This window comes from Oryctolagus cuniculus, chromosome 5 (assembly GCF_964237555.1).
Source record: "Oryctolagus cuniculus chromosome 5, mOryCun1.1, whole genome shotgun sequence".
NCBI classification, from domain to species: domain Eukaryota; kingdom Metazoa; phylum Chordata; class Mammalia; order Lagomorpha; family Leporidae; genus Oryctolagus; species Oryctolagus cuniculus.
Window position 1 is genome coordinate 128,618,621 of NC_091436.1, and position 19,544 is coordinate 128,638,164.

Here is a 19,544-nt window from a genome sequence, read left to right on the forward strand (position 1 = left end):
ATCCATATGGGACGCCAGAGCTGCAGGCTGGGGCTATAACCCACAGTACCACACACCGGCCCCTGGGGATGGCGCTGTTTTAAACAGGGTGGTGAGAACACTTGAAGGAGAGGGGGAGGCAAGCCTGGAGGAGGTAAGACCTCAGTTCAACACATCCCCTGGTCCCAGCCACGTCCCAGCCCTGTAGGCTGCACCGGAGCCCTGGTCCAGTCTGTGTTCCTTGGGCCTCCCTGACCGCTGCACATCAAGCTTCACCACTGTGACCCAGGGCAGTGGCTCCCTTCCCGCACATCCAAGGCAAAGGCCATGTGCCAAGATGGTGCTGAGCCGGAACTGAGTCCTCTCTGCCAGTGCCATGGTGGGCGCCAACGCCAAGGGACAAGGCCAGCTCCCTGGCTTGGCTGGCATGGTGGCTGCTGTCAGCCCCAGCCCAGGATTGGGCTCTTCTCTCGGGAGCGTGGCTTTTTCTCTTTCCTGCCCTGCAAAGCCAGATACATCCACCTCTGGGTCGGAATCACTAACGGGCTGCCTTGCCTAGGACTGTCTTGGAAGCTCACTGGGCTGACGGAGGGTTAGACAATTAGACGCACTGCCACTCCGTCTCCTAGGAAGACATCTTAAGCAGTGGCTTCAAGCTCTGGGTGCTCACTTGGAAAAATCAACTAACCAGTCAGTTCCTCCGCCATACTCCACAGGGCCCTTGAGAAGTTAAAAGCATAACATTTGAGACAGCATTTGGCGCTACAGTTAATATGCTGCTCGGGATGCCCAGCCCCAGAACTGGAGTGCCTGGGTTCGAGTCCTGCCTCCACCTCTGATCCGGCATTCCTGCTAACGGGTGCCTTGGGAGGCAGCAGGTGGTGGCTCAAGTGCCGGGCGTGCCATAATGGGCGCCTGCTGACACTTGGCTGCTCCACTGCTGATCCAGCTCCCTGCTAATGTGCCTGGGAAAACAGTGGAAGATGGCCCAAGTGCTTGGGCCTCCGAACCAACATGGGAGACCCGGATGAATGTTCTGGCTCCTGCTTCAGATCTGCCCAGCTCCGGCTGTTGCGGCCATTTGGGGAGAGAAGCAGCGGATGGAAGCTCTCTCTCTCTCTCTCTCTCTCTCTGTAACTCTGCCTTTCAAGTAAATAAATCTTTTTTAAAAAATTGAAAGAACTTTCTTATAAGGAACTTAAAGAAAGCCTGCTGCCTATTGGCAGGGCAGGCCAAAGGAGTGGTTTGCTCAGGACTCCCCCGACTCTGACCCTGAAAGCCCCACGCCACAGGCAACCCCTGAGTCCCAGGGCAACAGGGACACTTCATCAGCCTACCACCTATCAAAAAATCTTCTAGGATAAAAAACGTCAAGAATAATAAAGGGGGGCCGGCGCCGTGGCTTACTCCACCTGTAGTGCCGGCATCACATATGGGCGCCAGTTCTAGTCCCAGTTGCTCCTCTTCCAGTCCAGCTCTCTGCTGTGGCCCGGGAAGGCATTGGAGGATGGCCCAAGTGCTTGGGCCCCTGCACCCACATGGGAGACCAGGAGTAAACACCTGGCTCCTGGCTTCGGATTGGCATAGCTCTGGCTGTGGTGACCACTTGGGGAGTGAGCCAACAGAAGGAACATCTCTCTCTCTCTCTCTCTCTCTCTCTCTCTCTCTCTAACTCTTTCTGTCAAATAAATAATAAAAAAAAAAAGGTATAGAAAAAAAAGATGAGGAAGTCTCCCAGAAGACGGAGCAGGATGGACAGAGAGATGGAAAATGGGAAAAGGTGTGAAGATGAGCTCAATACTGAAGATTCGGTATCCAACCAATTAAGGAGTTGCAGAAGAACAGTGGGGAACGGGGCTGCCTTGGAGGTGCAGTGGGTTAAGCCTCCACTTGTGACACAGGCATCCCTATAACAGAGTTCTTGGTTCGAGTGAGTCCCAGTTGCTGTACTTCTGATCCAGCTTTGTGCTAATGCACCTGAGAAAAGCAGTGGAAGATGACCAAGTCCTTAGGTCCCTACCCTTCTGTGTTGACCTGGAAGAAGCTCCTGGCTCCTGGCTCCTGGCTCCTGGCTTCTGCCTGGGCCAGCCCTGGCTGTTGTGGACATTCAAGGAGTGAACCAGCAGGCGGGAGATTTTCCCTCTCTCTCTCCCTGCCTTTCAAATAAATAAATCTTTAAAAAGAAATAAAGAAAGAAAGAAAGAAAGAAAGAAAGAGAGAAAGAGAGAAAGAAAGAGAGAGAAAGGAAGAAAACAGAGGGAAAGAACATGAGAAGCGATTATCAAGGAAAGAGCCTGTTTCCCAGAACTGGGGTGCATGGATCCGGATGGAAAGAGTCGTGAGGGTCTGAACAATGAGAGAGCCAGTCCAAGGGGGCACTTCCATTGTGGGGCTGTGTGGCAAGAGGCACAGTGTCCTAAAAGCTCGATGTGGCAGGGGAGCACGCATAAAGAACTTGGAATCTGGCCACGCATAGGGCGCTTCACAGCTTTCTCCTGGGTGGCTCTATGCACTCGGGTGTATCTGGATGCCCCCGAAGATCATCCCCCCCCCCCAACTTCCCCCAGACCTTGCCTGCCTATCCCTACCCTCAGGGCCAGTTTCTGAGCAGGGAGCCAATCAGGGCTTGAGAGAGTTCCCTATCCCCACCCCAGTCCCCGCCTCCCACCCTGCGCTCTGGGTGAGCTGGGTGTTTCCTGCCCTCCGGTGGGAAGCTGTGTCAGTGCCCAGACACAGCGGCTGACCTTGCTCTCCCCGGCCATGGGCCCCCACCTGCTCCTGCTGCTGCTCCCGGGACTAGCAGGTAAGGTGCACCCCGGGGTTAGTGTGGATGCCACACCTGCATGTGTAGGTTCCAGGGCCCCCGTGGGTGGGGTGTGGGGTGCTCCCAGCTTCCGCCCAAGGTCCCCACCTCCTTCCCTTCCCTAGGTCAGGGCTCCGCGGCCAGCCTCCCTGAGCTGCTGCAGGCACCCGTGGGGGCCACCATTCTGGTGCAGTGCCACTACCGGCTCCAGGATGTCAAGGCTCGGAAGGTGTGGTGCCGCTTCTCAGCCGACAGCTGCCAGCCCTTGGTGTCCTCGGCTGTGGATCGCAGAACCCCAGGTGGCTCGCGCACCTTCCTCACAGACCTGGGGGGCGGCCTGCTGCAGGTGGAAGTGGTGGCCCTGCAAGAGGACGACGCGGGGGAGTATGGTTGCATAGTGGAGGGCGCCGCGGGGCCCCAGACCCTGCACCGGGTCTCCCTGGTGGTGCTCCCCCAAGGTGAGCTGTCCTTGGCCTGCTGCCACCTGCTCTGCCCGCCCTCCCACCCCACCTGTCACCAGGGCTCTTGGGTCCTTGAGGGGTGGGGGCCCTAGGGGGAGGAATTGGGAGGAAATATCCTTTTGACAGCTCCGTGGGGAGCGGAAACCAGACTGGATGGGAAGTGGGAGATAAACCAGCGGAAGAGCCTGCTCCGTCCCCCCCAACTCATGGGCTCCCCCAGCATTTTCAATATATTTGAGACTTCTTTTTTTAATTTTAGAAACTGGAATTCGCTTCTTGTACCTTTCAGGCTTGCATTTTTTTATTCCTGTAATAATGGACTTGATGGCTTACAATGGGCTGAACTTGTAATTAATGGTTCACGGCTTTGCTGAGTCTGTAGTGTGGGCATCTTGCAGGCAGGACCCACGCATGGCTGGGCCCCTTCAACTCCTGGTTTTGAAGGTTGTGATGAGGGTGATTGACATTCAAGCCAATATTCTCAGCATACAAGGCACTTTATTTATTTGTTTTTTTAAGAGAGAGGAGAGAGAGAGAGAGAGAGAGAGAGAGAGAGAGAAAGAGAGAGAAATCTTCCATCCACTCTTTCACTCCCCAAATAGCCCTAATGGCTGGGGCTGGGCCAGGCTGAAGCCAGGAGCCAGGAGCTTCTTCTGGGTCTCTCGTGTGGGTGCAGAGGCCCAAGCACTTGGGCCATTTTCTGCTGCTTTCCTAGGCACATCAGCAGGGAGCTGGATTGGAAGAGGAGCAGCTGGGTCTTGAACCAGCACACATATGGGATGCCGGTGCCGTAGATGGTAGCTTAACCCGCTGCGCCACAGTGCTGGCCCCAACATTTTACTTTTACAGGTTCCATTCTCACAACCCATAATCTTCATTATCTAAAACATCTATTGAAAGAAAAATTTTTAAATATTACATTTTTTTCCTAGAAAAATAGGACGTAATTTAAAAAAAATGTTCTGGAGCAACAATGGTCAGTTCCCCGGAGCAGGCACTGCTGTGGCTTTGCCCTTTTATGGATGCTGACATTTTCTCATTGTTAGATCGTTCTTTGCTCAGCCAGTTTGTGCCCAATCCCCAAATAATGAAATTAAGAAAGGCAGCCCCCTTCTCTTGCTTTTCCACCCTAAAGGAGGACTAAGCTGTCATTAGAATCCCTGACATCTTGAGTCTGCGATGATTCTGTAACAAATCCGCCTGTTAATCCTCCTCCACCCTGTCCTCCTCATCGCTTCGCATTCTGAGTGACTGAACTCGACATTATAGCTCCTGGAGAGGTGGATGGTGACAGGGTGCCCCGTGGCCTGAGGGGGCAGGGAGGCAGGCGCTTGGAGCCCTGCCGGCTGCAACGGCGTGGGTGCTGTTGAGGAGGGGTTCTCAAGCGGGCTGGTGGAGCGAGGCGTCCGGGAAGGCTGTGGCTCCCAGCTCACACTGGACAGCTTTAGAGAGGGCTGTCCAATGCGGTCTACCAGGACAGGACCTGTGCAGTGAGCAGGGGGCCACCACGTCTTCAGTTTGTGCTTTGGCATAAGGAGGGCAGTGGGGATGGTGAATTGCTCAAGAACAAGGCAAGGCCCCCATCCCGCATATATGGAGAGGGTGGCAAGGGTCCTAGGACAATCTTCAGGCCCACAGACACCAACCCGGATCCTGCGCCCAGAAGTCCAGAATGTTGAGATGACAGAAGCCTTCAGACCTCAGCAGCACCACAGGGGCTGGGTGCTCAGCCCATGTCTCCTTCTGACTCAGTTCCTGGCCGGAGCAAGGAGGAGGAGCAGACCCATAAACTTGGCAGTGTGGCTGAGGACCCCTCCTCAGACCTCCCAGGCAGTGCCAGCCCCTGGGAGCCCAGGCAGCATGAGAAGAGGTACTGCTACACCTGGATCTGGGTGGCTGGGAGAAGGGTGGTGGTGAGATAGGACCTGTTGCAAGCGCCAGACTGCATCAAAGGGGATACGTGATGCCTGCCCACCTTGGGAGACTCCAGAGCAGCAGGACAGACAGCCCTCTCTCCCAACTCAGCCCTGGGCCCTTCATCCTGCTGGCTCTTTAGCCAGGGGGCTCTGGCAACATGCCTCTCTTCTGCCCACCTTGTTCCGTTGCCTCTCAACTGCGGTTTGCCAAGGTAGGACCCTTCTGTCATTGCTCCTGCGGGGTTTCGGGCTAAGACTCCTATCCATTTCTGCCCCTCAGCACCCCCCTGATCTGGGGGGCTGTGTTCCTGCTGGGTCTGCTGGTGGCGGCTGTGGTGCTGTTTGCTGTGTTGGCCAAAAGGAAAGGTAGGTAGCAGATTGTCCCCCTGGCCTGGCCTGGTCCTGCCAGTCCTGCGGCAACCAGCTTTGCAGATGAGGTCAGATGACCTGAGGGATGCAGGGGAGGGAAGGAGATTCAGTGGAGCAGGCATGGGAAAAGACAGGAATTGTTTTAAAGGGGGTGGGGGCAGTGTGATTGGAGGACAGGTGATGGAGGTAGGAAAGGGGATTAGGGAGGTGGGCTGAGGGTTGAGACCTGCAGAAGGGAAATGGGTGGAGAAACAAGGCAGGCTGGGGAGGGACTGAGGAGAGGGAGGGGTGAGGGTTTGGTGGTGGGCATGGGGAAAGTGAGTCTGCACTAGGAGAGAGGCTTCCAAAGGGAGTGGGAGCTGGATGCTGACTTCCCTGCTGTCCACCCCGCCAGCAACCAGGCACGCTGTCTGTGGTCGATTCCAGATCAGCAGAGCTTCAGGAATGGTAAGAGGCCTCTTCAGGCCCTCAGACCATCCCCCCAGACCCTCCAAGCATCACACTTGCCCAGAGGTCCTGGGTGAGGGCTGGAGGCATCCCGGGCCTTGGTGCAAACCCTTTTCCTCAATGCTATACACTTGGCATTAGTGGTCTCCAACCTTCCCAGAGTTGGGGACAAACTTGGGGCTTGCAAAATCTCCAGTCGAAGCCCTCTTGCCCACTGCCATGTGCAGACTTTGAGAGACAGATCCCGTGTGGTCCCGGTCCTCCCACCCAAGGGCACCAAGGCAGAGGGTGGCATCTCCTCTCTGCCTGATTTGCTTGTTTCCACTGCAGGATTCAGGGGGCCCCCACATCGGTGATTCGGGACTGGCTGCTGCGGGGCCTTCGGACATAGCATACGCGAGGCTCGACTCCCCACTTTCCTTCGAAAATGCCACCTACAGCGACCTACCTCTTGATCCCCCACCCTCAGTGCCCCCTCTGCCTCCTAAGGTCCACATTTCCTCCAAGCCTGTCACATATGCCACAGTCATCTTTCCGGGAAGGGACAGGGGTGGAGCAGCCTCCTGTGAGCCATCCCAGGATCCAGCTAACAGCCAGACTGCACCCAGCTGATCTGGTCAGTCCTCTGCACACGCATGGCAATCATCCCTGGGGCTTCTGCGCACCCAGTCAGCCAGCTCACGTTAGAGCCTTAGGATATTTCAGCAACTTTCAGATCCAAGCTCATGTCCCAAGTTTGTAGCCAGGGAAGAAATGTGGATATGACTAAGGTGTCTTGGAGAAGCTGTCTCCCCGCCATGCTGTTCCTCTGCTATTACACACTGAGTAAAATAAACCCTAAATGATGATATGTGAACTCTTTTGTTTTTTAAGATTTATTTATTTGAAAGGCAGAGTTAGAGAGGCAGAGGCAGAGAGAGAGGTTTTCCATCTGCTGGTTCACACCCTGGATAACCATAACAGCCAGAGCCGCGCCGATCCGAAGCCAGGAGCCGGGAGCTTCTTCTGGGTTTCCCAAGTGGGTGTAGAGGCCCAATGACTTGGGCCATCTTCCATTGCTTTCCCAAGCCTAGAAGAAAGCTGGATCAGAAGTGGAGCAGCCGGGACTCGAACCGGCGCCCCCATGGGATGTCAGCACTGCAGGCGGCGGCTTTATCTGCTATACCACAGTGCCAGCCCCGATATGTGAACTCATAATGGTAAACTCATAATGTCTGGGTGGGGAATGGGGAAGGAAAGGGTCAGTTTCGGCTAGAGTTAGTGCTGCACAATGCCTGCCTGCCCTGCTAGTGGGGAAGTGGTTCCCCACACCCAACCCTGGACAAGGAAACCAGAAAGACTTCAAAGGCATCTCCTGCGCCTCTTATGAGGCCTGAAAGTATCGATTCGTTTGCTTGAGTCAAGGGAGCACTTCTGTTCTCTGCTCTGCTGGTCGTGAACTAGTGAGGCCTGTGATGTGCCAGCATGTGATCAGGAGTGCATGATAAATGAGACCCAGACAGATGGGATGTGAGAGACGGGACTGCAGAGACAGGAATAAGGCCACCAAGCCTGATCCCCTGCAGAACAAAGGGTTCTCAAGCACCAGGAGGGGAAAGGCTTTGTAGACTTCCCTCTTACCAGAGCTGGCTCTCCCTCACCAGGTGGCCATCTGGTAGAGCTGTTCCCTTTGAGCCCTGGAGCCTGGGAAGAGCCCCCGGTGGAGGGGGGCGGAGAAAAGGACTTGTGGGAAGGAAGGGGCGTGGACCAGTATGCCCAAGGTCGAGAGTGAATTAATGTTACTCCAGGCAGGGTGTTGAAGGGCCTCTACTTTTTCTGCCAGCATTTCTTCTGAATCTGTTTCACTGGGAATGAGGGGCTCGGAAACCCATTCCTGTGGCAATCACGGAGAGCTAGGCATAGGAGGTTTTGTCCATCTGGAGGGGCCCCGAGCTGGACCAGGCATTTCAGGAGAAGGGACGGGGCTGGGCCTCAGACTTCAGGCTGTGTAAGTCCAGGGATATTTGGGGGAACTCTGGCAGGATGTTCTGCCCTCCCCTGATAAGAGCCTCAGGCTGTGACAGAACCTAAGTTTACTTCTGTCTCTTGTGGAGGCAGCAGCTGTCGGATGGGCACCAATCAAGGAAGCCCTCATTTTCCCTGGGAAAGATGAGTAGGGACTGCCTGGTGAAGAGGGTAGGGGACAGAGGAAGGGGAGAATCAAGTCTGAAAAGAACCTGCTGGAAAAATTTTCCTTGGTCTGGATGTCAATTTATAACTTTTGAGAACTGAACAGAAGTTAAAAGGGAAATACCATGGAAGATAACGCAGTCAATTTAGTGCCGGGGAAGGGGAAAGGCAGATGCTCCTCCACTTACCGTGGGTTGTATCCTAAGAAACCCATCCTAAAAGAAAAACACTGCAGCTTGAGAATGCGTTTCGTACATCCAACCTACTGAGCATCATAGATTATAGCCTCGTCTGCCTTAACCACGCTGACATTAGCCTACAGTTAGGTAAAATAATTTAACACAAAACCTATTTTATAATAAAGTATTGGATATTGCATGCATACACAGTTGAGTATTTTGATGGTTGCAAAAACACAAACCAGAAGAACTGCTGGTAACACATGACCCTGTACAGTTATTGGTTGTTTACCCTGGTGACTGTGTGGCACACTGGGACTGTGGCCCACGCTGCTGCCATTGCCCGGTATTGTATGAGAGCATTATACCACATATTGCTAGCCTGGGAAAAGATGGACATTCAAAATTAAGAACAGTTCCCCCTGAATGTGTACTGCTCTCACACCACAGTAAAGTCAAAAAGTCTCTCTCTATCTGTAACTCTACCTCTCAAATAAATAAGTAAATCTAAAAAAAAAAATACAGCGAGCAGCAGAGACCTGAGATTTCAGAGAAAGCTGCAAAGAGTAGGGGTCATGCACCTTGTTGGAGGGCAGGACTTACTCAGGCACGTCTGAGCCGCCAGCACCCCAGTCCTTACACCCATCTCCTCCAGGAAGCCTGGAGTTGGGCCTGTGGATGGGGGGCGGGGTGGGGGAAGGTTGGGAGATCTTGATCTAGGGGGACTGTCGGGCCCGCCTTAGCAGGGAGCGGGAGAACCAGAGGAGGTAACTGAACTAACAAAAATATAATCAATTTTTTTCAGAACTATAGAAATTAACCAAAGACTTATATAAATCCAAAGAGTATTTGTCTAAGTGTTTGTGTTTTTTTTAACTTCTTAGCTGATTTAAAAAACTTCATAAAGCAATAATTTTAAATTAAAATTAACACAACAGAAGACAGTTGAGGAATGCATGGAAAACGACATAAGACAAATAGGAATTAAAAAAATTAAAAATGAATCTACCATTTGATGGAGCTATTCCACTTCTGGGACTATATATGAAGGAATTGATATCAGTATATGAACGAGACCCCATGCTTGTTGAAGCACTACTCTCAACAGCTGACAGAATCAACTTAAGTGTCCACAGACAGATGAATGGATAAAGAAAAGGTGGCATACATACACAGTGGACTATTATTCAGGCATAGAAGGACAAAATCCTGACATCGCAGCTAAACGGATGGAATTGGAGATTATTATATTAAGTGAAATGAGCCAGACACAGAAATATTGTATATTCTCCCTCTTACATGGAAATTAAAAAGTTTATCTAAACTTAGAACAGTGATTCCTAGACTGAGAAGGGCAGGGGAGGGGAGTGGAGGGAGGTCAGATAATGGGTCTGAAGCACCATACTGACACAGTACAGTGGAGTTCACAGTAATGTTATACACTGCAAACACAAGGAAAAGGAGATCGTAGGCTGATTGCTTGGCTTGTTCGGTTTATGGAATGAATATGTAGTGAAGTACTGCACTATACCTCATAAACATGTTAATCAAAAACATTCAAGATTTATTTATTTGAAAAGCAGAGCCTCACGTACACACCCAGGATTGGTGTGGGGAGGAGAGAGAGAGAGAGAGAGAGAGAGAGAGAATTTTCCATCCTTTTATTCACTCACCAAAGGAGAGCAACAGCCAGGTCTGGGCCAGGCTGAAGCCTAGAACCAGGAACTCAATCCTGGTGTCTCATATGAGTCCAAGTACTTGGGCCAGCATCTGCTGCCTTGTCAGGTGCATCAGCAGGAAGTTGAATTGGAAGCTGGATTGGAAGTGGAGCAGCTGGGACTCAGATTGGCATTCTGATATGGGATGCCAGTGTTGTGAGCGTCAGCTTAACCCGCTTAGTCACAATCTTGGCCCCAGTCAAAACTTTTGAATAATAAAATAATTTAAAACAAAAATCCTTAGGAATAAAAATAAAAACTCTTGGAGTTAATAAGCAAATTCAATATGGCTTCAGGATAAAAATCAATATGTACAAATCAGTTGTATTTCTAGATACTAGCAATGAACAATCCAAAAATGAAATTTAGGAGTTGTGGGCAATATGGCACCTCAAGTCCACAATGGAGCTGTGAAGGGATGGGAGCGGCTGAAGCCAGGCAGCAGCAGGGGCCAGTGTCACCCTCTGACAGCTGCCTGGGCCCCGGCTACCCCACTTCTTTGGACTGCATTGGTGTCTTGTAGGATGGAACTCCACCCCCCACCCCCACCATATTCTTGGGGTCAGCCTCGGATTCTGATGAGTCTCTTGTCACAGACTGGGAGCTGCAGAATGCTCTTCTGGAGGGCTCCTGAAGTCAGGCCTCACCGTTGTGCAGTGAACAATGTGAAAGTGAAATAGTGGTGTCTGAATTCAGCCGTGATCTGGAATGGGTGGAAAGACTCGATGTGACCCTGGGTCCAGTGCACCTCAGTCAACATCTCAAACCAAGGACCAGGGAGCCCTTAATCCAGAAGATGACTTAGAGCAGGAGCTGGCTGTCCACCACCAGGCCCAGGCTGCAGTACTTGCAGTCACACCACCGCCACCATCTCCAGGTCCTTAGGAAGAGGCCTGTTGATTATTCTGCAGAAATAGCAAAGTCTGATCAGCAGATACAAAAGAGCTGACAGAGCAGCAGACTAAACAAGTTGCAACGGAGAAGCCTGAAAAGGCCAATATGGCAAGAATGTACAGACAGAGGTTTTCCGGAAGAGGCAGCTGTGGTGCAGCCGGTTAGGCTGCCACCTGCAAGGCCAGCATCCCATATAAGCATTGGTTTGAGTCCCAGCCACTCCATTTCTGATCTAGTTCCTTGCTGATGCAAATGGGAAAGCAGCAGATGTTCAGAGTGATGGGCCCTTGCACTCACATGGGAGACCCAGATGAAGCTCCTGGCTCCTGGCTTTGGTCTGGCTCAGCCACAGCCATTTGGGGAGTGAACTAGCTGGATAGAAGATCTCTCTGTCTCTTGCTATGTCCCTGTCTCTATAACTCTACCTTTCAAAATTAACAAACAATTTTTTTCTTTTTTTTTAAAGATTTATTTATTTATTTATTTGAAAGTCAGAGTTACATACAGTGAGAGAAGAGGCAGAGAGAGAGATAGATCTTCCATCTGATGGTTCACTCCCCAATTGGCTGTAACGGCCGGAGCTGCGCCGATCTGAAGCCAGGAGCCAGGAGATTCCTCCGGGTCACCCATGCGGGTGCAGGGGCCCAAGGACTTGGGCCATCTTCTACTGCTTTCCCAGGCCATGGCAGAGAGCTGGATTGGAAGAGGGGCAGCCAGGACTAGAACTGGTGCCCATATGGGATGCTGGCGCTTCAGGCCAGGGTATCAACCCGCTGTACCACAGTGCAGGCCCCAATAATTTTTTTTAAAAAAAGGAAATTTAGAAAGCAATTCCATTTATTCATGAAGAACAAACTATTAAGCATAAATTTAACAAAAGAAGTGTTAATATTAACACACTAAAGACTACAGATATGAATATTACTGAAAGATTCTAGAAAACCTAAATATATGGAAAAATATCCCAGTTTCATGGATCAGAAGACTTAGTGTTCACCAAGTTAATCTACAGATTTGATGTAATCCCTATTACAATTACAGATACACCTTTTCCCAGACATGGACAAGTTAAAGCCAAAATTCGTATGTAAATTCAAGGTACCCAGAATAACCAAAACAATTTTGAAAAAGACTAAAGCTGAGAGACTCACACTTGGCTTTACAATTCACTACAAAAGTACAAGAGTGTATGCTGCTGGCCTAGGACAGGCACATAGATCTATGGGACAGAGCGGGGAGCTCATAAACAAGCCAAGCGTCTAAGATCAGCTGATCTTCAACACGGTATGGAAACAATACGCTGGGTGAGAGAATAATAGTCTTTTCTGCAGATGGTGCAAGAATAAGTGGATATCCACATGGAAAGGAGTCTTACACAATACATAAAAATTAACTCACCATAGATCAGAATCTAACAATGAGCACTAAAACTATAAAGCTCCCAGAAAAATACACAAAAGTAAATCTCTGGCTGGCGTCGCGCCTTACTAGGCTAATCCTCCGCCTTGCGGCGCCGGCACACGGGGTTCTAGTCCCGGTTGGGGTGCTGGATTCTGTCCCGGTTGCCCCTCTTCCAGGCCAGCTCTCTGCTGTGGCCAGGGAGTGCAGTGGAGAATGGCCCAAGTGCTTGGGCCCTGCACCCCATAGGAGACCAGGAGAAGCACCTGGCTCCTGGCTCCTGCCATCGGATCAGCACGGTGCGCCGGCCGCAGCGCGCTGGCTGTGGCGGCCATTGGAGGGTGAACCAACGGCAAAAGGAAGACCTTTCTCTCTGTCTCTCTCTCTGTCCACTCTGCCTGTCAAAAACAAAAAACAAAAAAAAAACAAAAAAACAAACTTCCCCAAAGCCTTCCCCCCGCACCCCCTCCAACAAAAAACAAAAAACAACCAGCTAAACAAACAAACAAAAAAGTAAATCTCTGTGACCTCAGATTATGTGATAATTTTGTAGACCTGACACTTAAAAGCACTTAACAACCAATGAAAACAATAGATATACTGACTTCATCAAACTGAAAACTAATGTATTAATGTATGGTCATGAAAATGAAAAGACAACTCACAGAACTAGAAAAAATATTTGCAAATAAAATCCAGGAAGAGTCTAGTATCCAGAATATATAAAAAGTTCTTTTTAAAAATTATTTTATTTATTTGAAAGACAGAGTTATAGAGAGAGCTTGAGACACAAAGAGAGAGAGAGAGAGAGAGGGAGAGAGAGAGGTCTTCCATCTGCTGGTTCACTCCCCAAATGGCCACAACAGCCAGAGCTGAGCTGATCTGAAGCTAGGAGCCAGGAGCTTCCTCCAGGTCTCCCACTCGGGTGCAGGGGCCCTGGGACTTGGGCCATCTTCTAACTGCTTTCCCAGATGCATTAGCAGAGAGCTGGTTCAGAAGTGGAGCAGCCAGGACTCGAACTGTTGCCCATATGGGATGCCAGTGCTGCAGGCTGGGGCACCTGCACCAAAGTGCCAGCCCCAAAACTTCTTAATTAAAATTCAACCATTTAAAGGCAAATAACCTAATAAAAATGAGCCAATAATTTGAATAGCCATTTCTCCAAGAAGAAATGTGTCCAAAAAACTCATGCAAAGATGCTCATCTTTAGTCATTGAGGAAATGCAAATCAAAGTCATGAGATACTACACCAAACAGATGAGAATGGCTGCAATACAAGAGATAGTAACAAGTGCTAGTGAGGCTGCTGGAAACTCAACCCTTATAATTGCAGGTGAGGAAGTAAAACGGCACGGTGACTCTGGAGAATAGTTTGACAGTTCCTTAAAAAGTTAAAAACAGAATTTCTGTATGATATGACCAATCCTGGGACTTTATGTCCAAGAGAACTGAACACGTGTTCACACAGATACTTCTACATGAGTGTTTACAGTAGCATTACTTACAACACACAAAAAGTGATAACAACCCAAATGTTCACTAATTGATAAACAAACAAAATGGGGTATATTCATGTCTTGGAATATTATTTGGCCATAAAGAGTAATTTTGCAACATATTTGCTAAGTCAAAGAAGCCAGACAGAAAAGGCTACATGTTATGTTCCTACTTATTTGAAACGCCTAGAATAGGCAGCTCTATAGAGACAGAAAGTATACAACCAATGAAAACAATAGATATACTGGTTACCAGAGACTGGGGATGTAGGAACAGGGAGTAACTACTAATGCTCACAGAACTACTTTTCAGGGTGATGAAAACATTCTAGAATTAGATAGTTGTGATTGTCCTACAGTTTGTGAATATTCTAAGAAATGGTGCATGATATAGGGCTGGTGCAGCAGGTTGAGCTGCCTCCTGCAATCCTGGCATGCCTTGTCATTGGAGTGCTGGTTCTAGTCCTGGCTTTTCTGCTTGCAACCCAGTTCTCTGTTGATGTGCTTGGGAAGGAAGAAGATGGCCAAAGTCCTTGGGCCTCTGCCACCCATGTGGAAGACCTGGATGAAGTCCCTGGCTCCTTATTTCTGCCTGGTCCAGCCCTGGCAGTTACAGCCACTAGGGGAATGAACCAGCAGATAGAAGATCTATGTCTCTTCTTTTGTTACTCTACCTTTCAAATAATAATAAATCTTTGTTTTTTAAAAAAGGGTGAACTTCATGTTACATTAATTGTATCCCAATAAAGCAAACTTCAAAAGGGAATTTTTAAAAAGAGGGTGGAAGGGCACAATGACCATCTGTGGGAAAGAAAGATGCTATAAACATGTACCATTATTTGCATATGCATAGAACAGTTTTGCTAGGATACACAAAGAAGTGATAACGGCTGGCGCCGCGGCTCACTAGGCTAATCCTCCGCCTTGCGGCGCCGGCACACCAGGTTCTAGTCCCAGTCGGGGCGCCAGATTCTGTCTCGGTTGCCCCTCTTCCAGGCCAGCTCTCTGCTGTGGCCAGGGAGTGCAGTGGAGGATGGCCCAAGTCCTTGGGCCCTGTACCCCATGGGAAACCAGGATAAGTACCTGCCTCCTGCCATCGGATCAGCGCAGCGCACCGGCCGCAGCAGCCATTGGAGGGTGAACCAATGGCAAAAGGAAGACCTTACTCTCTGTCTCTCTCTCACTATCCACTCTGCCTGTAAAAAAAAAAAAAAAAAAAAAAAAAAAGAAGTGATAACGATGATTACCTCTTAGGAAAGCAACTGATAGTAGAAGACAAGAAAGGAATATTACTGTTACACATTTTTGTTCATTTTGAATTTTTTATCATATAAATGTAGTATCTACTTTAAAATATAAAAACTGAAGTGATAATATTTACTGAGTACTTACTATTGCCAGGTTTGATCTATGGGCTTTACATCCATTTTGTTTTCACAATGACATTCTTCTGTATGATTTTTAATCTTCATTTGCAGAAAAGGAAACTGAGGCATATGGTCAATTATATGCCCAAACTAACACAGCTAATGACAAGCAGAGTTAAAATTTGAACTCAGGGGTGGGCGTTGTAGTGTAACGGGTTAAGCTGTGGCTTGGAACACCTACATCCCCTATCAGAGTGTTGGTTCAAATCCTGGAAACTCTGCCTCCCATCCCAGTTTCCTGCTAATGTGCCTACCAAGGCAGCAGTTGGTGGCTTAAGGGCTTAGGTCTGTGCCCACACTGCAGACGCAGATGGAGTTCTGGACTTCTGGCTTTAGTCTGGCCCGGTCCTGGTGGCTGCTGCAGGCATTTGGGGAGTAAACCAGAGGATGGAAGATTTGTCTTTCCCTAGTAGTCACTATGCCTTTCAAATCAATTAATCAATGTTAAAAAAAAAAAAAAAAAAACTGAACTCAGCTGGTCTAGCTCTAACATCCTTGCTTTTGATGCTACTCTACATTGCCTCTCAGAAGTCTGAAGGTGTGGAGGAAATAGCAGAGGGGAATGTGCTTAAGGAGAAAGGAAGGAGGCAGTGAGATCAGGGAGAAAAACATTTGAAAGAGAACAGTAAAGACTCGGTATAGGCTACTTTACTCACAGATAGGTCCCATGATGCCTAGTATATATGTATAGCCTAGTGGCTAACAGCATAAACTTGGATCAAACCTGAATTAGAACCCTAGTTCTTTCATTTCATGGCTGTGTCTGCTGGGATAAAACCTTTCTAAGCTTTTATTTCTTCATCTATAATGTGGGATAATAACAGTACTTGCTTCAAAAAGTCAATATAAAATTTTAAAGAATGTATTTCAAGTACAGAGTAAGTAAACAATAAATGGTAGTCACTATAGCATTAGTTACTTAATTCTATAGGCATTAAAAAATCAGTAGGAAGAATATATTCTGAGGAAGAAACACCATCAAACAGATTAAAGCCAAAGATGGCAGCTCCAAAAGGGGAGAAGAAAAAAGAAGCAGGCTTGAGTTATACACACTCTGGCAAGTTCAGTTTCACTTGGGAATGCTCATAAGAGAACTGGATTTCCACAGCCCTGTGTGCCTCTCAAAAGACTCCCGGACATCTTAAAAACCCATTACCACATTTGTGCCAACAGAGGGCAAGGCCACAGCACATGCACTGCTGCACGTCATAAGTAATGGCATCCTCTTTATCAGGCTGTGCTTCCCATCTGCTAATGGATCTCCCCTTAGATAAAAGGGAATCAGGACCTCAAAGCCACCCAGCACTTCTCTCTACCTCTGTTTCCAACCTCTGCTACAGCTGTGCTAGTGACCAAGAGTTAAAAAAAAGATCTGTGCATCATGCTTCAGAAACATAGGCCTTTATTTTGACAAAGATATAGATAGCAGTGATTGTAAAAGGCTAGTATATTCAATATGTACACTATACAGTATCTTAAAAAGGAGAATCTGGGGCATTTCCTTGTGCTATATACAATAACCATGGTCCCTTCAGATGTTGGTTAGCTTTAACATACACATTCTTGAGTTTCTTCTGTACCCTTATTCTCCTTGACATCAGCCACTTTGTTAAATCCTGAAAATAGAGTATCACAAACACAAAGAATGTCCTTAGCAGTTACAAATTCAACTCACGGCCCTGGGAAAAGCAATATGCAAATCCCAGAGGCAAGGAACTATTCTTTCTATTCCTCTTTTGCTTACATCTTACTTTACTGTCATAGACATTATATTCTAAAACCTTCTTCTCCCAAGTGACCATCAGCTACTCCAAGGAAACAACACAGTTATTCAGGCTGGGGCCAAGGAAGAACTTTCTATGCTGAAGAGTTACAGATGCTGAATCAAAGGGCAGAGAGAGACTGAAGAAGCTGCTTTGCATAAGGGATTCCTGCCTGTCTAGACTGGGTCTAGCCACAGGGAAAGAACCAAGCTTCTCTCGGGAGCGAAGACTAACTCCTTACATCTGTGGGTCCCTTTTTACTTTACAGGTATAGCCTTTGACTGCTTCTAAGACTCTGATATTGGTTTCTTACATCTGCCATATAAGGGTTCCAGGAAAGAATGCTTACTCTGTAATCCTAAATTTCTTCCAGAAGGGTTGTTTTCTTCCAGGAATTCTTCCTCTATCAAAATCTTGGTCAAGCAGGTGTCCAAAGGTCTGATGATATTAGTCAAGAACATGGATTCTCTCTTTCCATACCTCATTACGGAGGCCTTAAGCTCAGAGACCCACTGGTGGTAGACAGGGCAGGTCACACATCGAGAGAAGAACTCCTTGAAGTACTGCAAGGAGAAGGTGTATTAGCTCTGAGATAGCACTTTCTTCCCTACACGCCTTTTCATCAGGACTTATAGTGGTCTCCACTGAGCACACCTCACGCAGAGCTGGGGTAACAGGGAGGCAAAGAAGGTCTGGAGTATTGGTTTTGGGACACAGAGGAATTAGAATGTGTTTTAGATTCTGAAGGCAGGACTGTAGGGACAAGTTGTCATATTACAGACTGTGCCAGAGAGGAAGAGCTGTTGGGAAGGGCTAAATGTACACATTTTAATGATATTAGGTAGTAGCTTTGCAAAGGTGGAAAGTTAAGGAACCAAACCCAAACCCAGATGCAGGCATATTTGGAGGAGTACAGGATGTAGACAGAAATTTCCTAGGTGGAGAAACAAAGAGGTCAAGGAAGAAAGAGAGGTAGCCCATTGAGAAGACAAGCAAGGGAGAATCAGGGGTGGCAGAAAGATTACTAGAGGGTGTAACTAGAGGGGTTAGGTGTTAGTTGAATGACAATAAGAGAAACAAGTACCTTGAGGGTTTGGCTATGATTCTCTGGGGAAATGCGTGTGAAGACACCTCCTGGCATCTTCTGTAACATTAGCACACGGCACTCTAGGAATCGGACAAAGCCATGTGAACCAAATAATGAGGCGTTGGTTCTTTTCACCAACTGGCAAGCCTTGGAGAAGTGGTATTCAAACAAGTCCCACTGCAAGTCCTGGGCAAACCTGGAGGGAAAGAGTTAGAAGTGTCAGCTCTACCTCCTGCCTACCAATCATGGCTGCTTCATAAAATCATTACTTCTTCAAGGCTCTTAGACTTCCTGGATATAGTCAGAACTGTGATACTAGAAAGTGGTATAGAGCATCAACATACAAGGAGACCAAAGATACTCAACCTTGCCATGAGTTACTCTAGCACATAAATGTTACCCTAAACTTAACCCTCAAGCAATAGGCCCAAACCTACAAAGGGATAAGAATACTTCCAGTAAGATAGAAGGGGACAAGAGGTAAATAGCCTTTGACAGTTGGTTAGAGATGTTGGAGAGTCCTGGAAATACGTGTGGGGGTGGGATGGCTTAAATGACTTCTTTATACTCCTACTCATTACCACAGATCGTGAGTGAAGCATTACCACATGGCCAAGGAGGAGTGAACCCCCAGCATGACATTGCTCTGAGAAGAAAGAACACAGCTGTGCTCGTAGTGCTGGATGAAACGCAGACACTCGCCAAAGGACCGACACAGCAATCCTGTGGACAGAGACGGTAACCATTCTAGTATATGCTGCCAACGTAGGAACCTGGGTATGCAAAGTGTGTGGCACAGGGGAGAAAATGAGATCTGAAAGGCAGGTTACTCCTGAATTATAACCTGGTTCTCAGGTTTCAAAAGACAGGCACCAGGAGAACAGGTCATGCATGAGGGACAGGCTTGTGACTGTCTGTGTTCAAACCTTGGGCCCCATTGGAAGTGTGAATCCCTCAGGAGTACAGCAGAGCCTTATGCAAATTTACCTTTTCCATACAGCAGCAGATCTAAGCAAGCAGAATAGAAGCAAGCCAGGCCAAGGACATCATGACCTTGGGAAATGAGGCCCCACTGACTCTCCAGCACATGGACACACAGATCAAATCTGCCAAGAGACAGAGCTGCTGAGACCAGTGAGGGAGTAGGGCAGGATGGTAGAGGAATGGAGGGGATCTTATAGCTTCAGAGCAGTCTAACACCCTCACAGATGTCTTCTTAAGAGCTCTATTTATTTATATAAGGAACATCTGTGCCTGGGAGACTTGGTTCTGGTTAAAGGAGGCAAAAAAGAAAAAAAGGAAGTTTGTTCCTGGGCCCCAGGTGCTAAGGAGTATGTAGTGGCTCGGGCTCTGCATTTCCCCCTCTGACCTCACCTCTACCCTTCGCATCATCCTTTCTGGGGCTGGGAAAGGCAGCCTGGATGTGGAGATGGAAATG

The 19,544-nt window shown here is 48.5% G+C and overlaps 2 protein-coding genes and 1 long non-coding RNA gene across 21 annotated transcripts in view; 1 reads left to right on the top strand and 2 right to left on the bottom strand.

Annotated features, from left to right (window-relative positions):
- Positions 1 to 2,663: 2,663 nt before the first annotated feature.
- On the top strand, positions 2,664 to 6,823 carry TREML1 (triggering receptor expressed on myeloid cells like 1). Of its 2 annotated transcripts, none has more exons than XM_008262905.3 (6): positions 2,664 to 2,782; positions 2,908 to 3,240; positions 4,996 to 5,113; positions 5,440 to 5,525; positions 5,923 to 5,975; positions 6,306 to 6,823. In XM_008262905.3, the coding sequence occupies exons 1-6, from the start codon at positions 2,740 to 2,742 to the stop codon at positions 6,585 to 6,587; spliced, it is 915 nt and encodes a 304-aa protein (XP_008261127.1). In that variant the 5' UTR covers positions 2,664 to 2,739; the 3' UTR covers positions 6,588 to 6,823. The 2 variants fall into 2 exon arrangements, with proteins under 2 accessions (XP_008261127.1, XP_051710704.1); XM_051854744.2 differs by having other exon boundaries at positions 2,714 to 2,782; positions 3,031 to 3,240.
- Positions 6,824 to 6,834: 11 nt separating this feature from the next.
- LOC138849807 (uncharacterized) lies at positions 6,835 to 9,143 on the bottom strand. Its single transcript, XR_011389022.1, has 2 exons — positions 7,596 to 9,143; positions 6,835 to 7,044 (listed from the first exon to the last, which is right to left on the bottom strand). It is a non-coding gene; the product is annotated as an uncharacterized lncRNA (long non-coding RNA).
- A 7,492-nt stretch (positions 9,144 to 16,635) lies between these two features.
- LOC100348238 (adenylate cyclase type 10) overlaps positions 16,636 to 19,544 on the bottom strand; it is a 44,853-nt gene continuing 41,944 nt past the window's right edge. For 17 of the 18 annotated variants that reach the window (XM_017345109.3, XM_008262894.4, XM_051854749.2 and 14 more), the window contains 5 exons: positions 19,094 to 19,212; positions 18,712 to 18,829; positions 18,104 to 18,302; positions 17,369 to 17,582; positions 16,636 to 16,872 (listed from right to left, as the gene is read on the bottom strand). In XM_017345109.3, coding sequence (XP_017200598.1) covers positions 16,805 to 16,872; positions 17,369 to 17,582; positions 18,104 to 18,302; positions 18,712 to 18,829; positions 19,094 to 19,212 — 718 coding nt within the window. In that variant the 3' untranslated portion in view covers positions 16,636 to 16,804. Of the gene's footprint in view, positions 16,873 to 17,368; positions 17,583 to 18,103; positions 18,303 to 18,687; positions 18,830 to 19,093; positions 19,213 to 19,544 lie in introns of those variants that run through there. The other variant, XM_017345111.3, reaches the window with a different exon arrangement.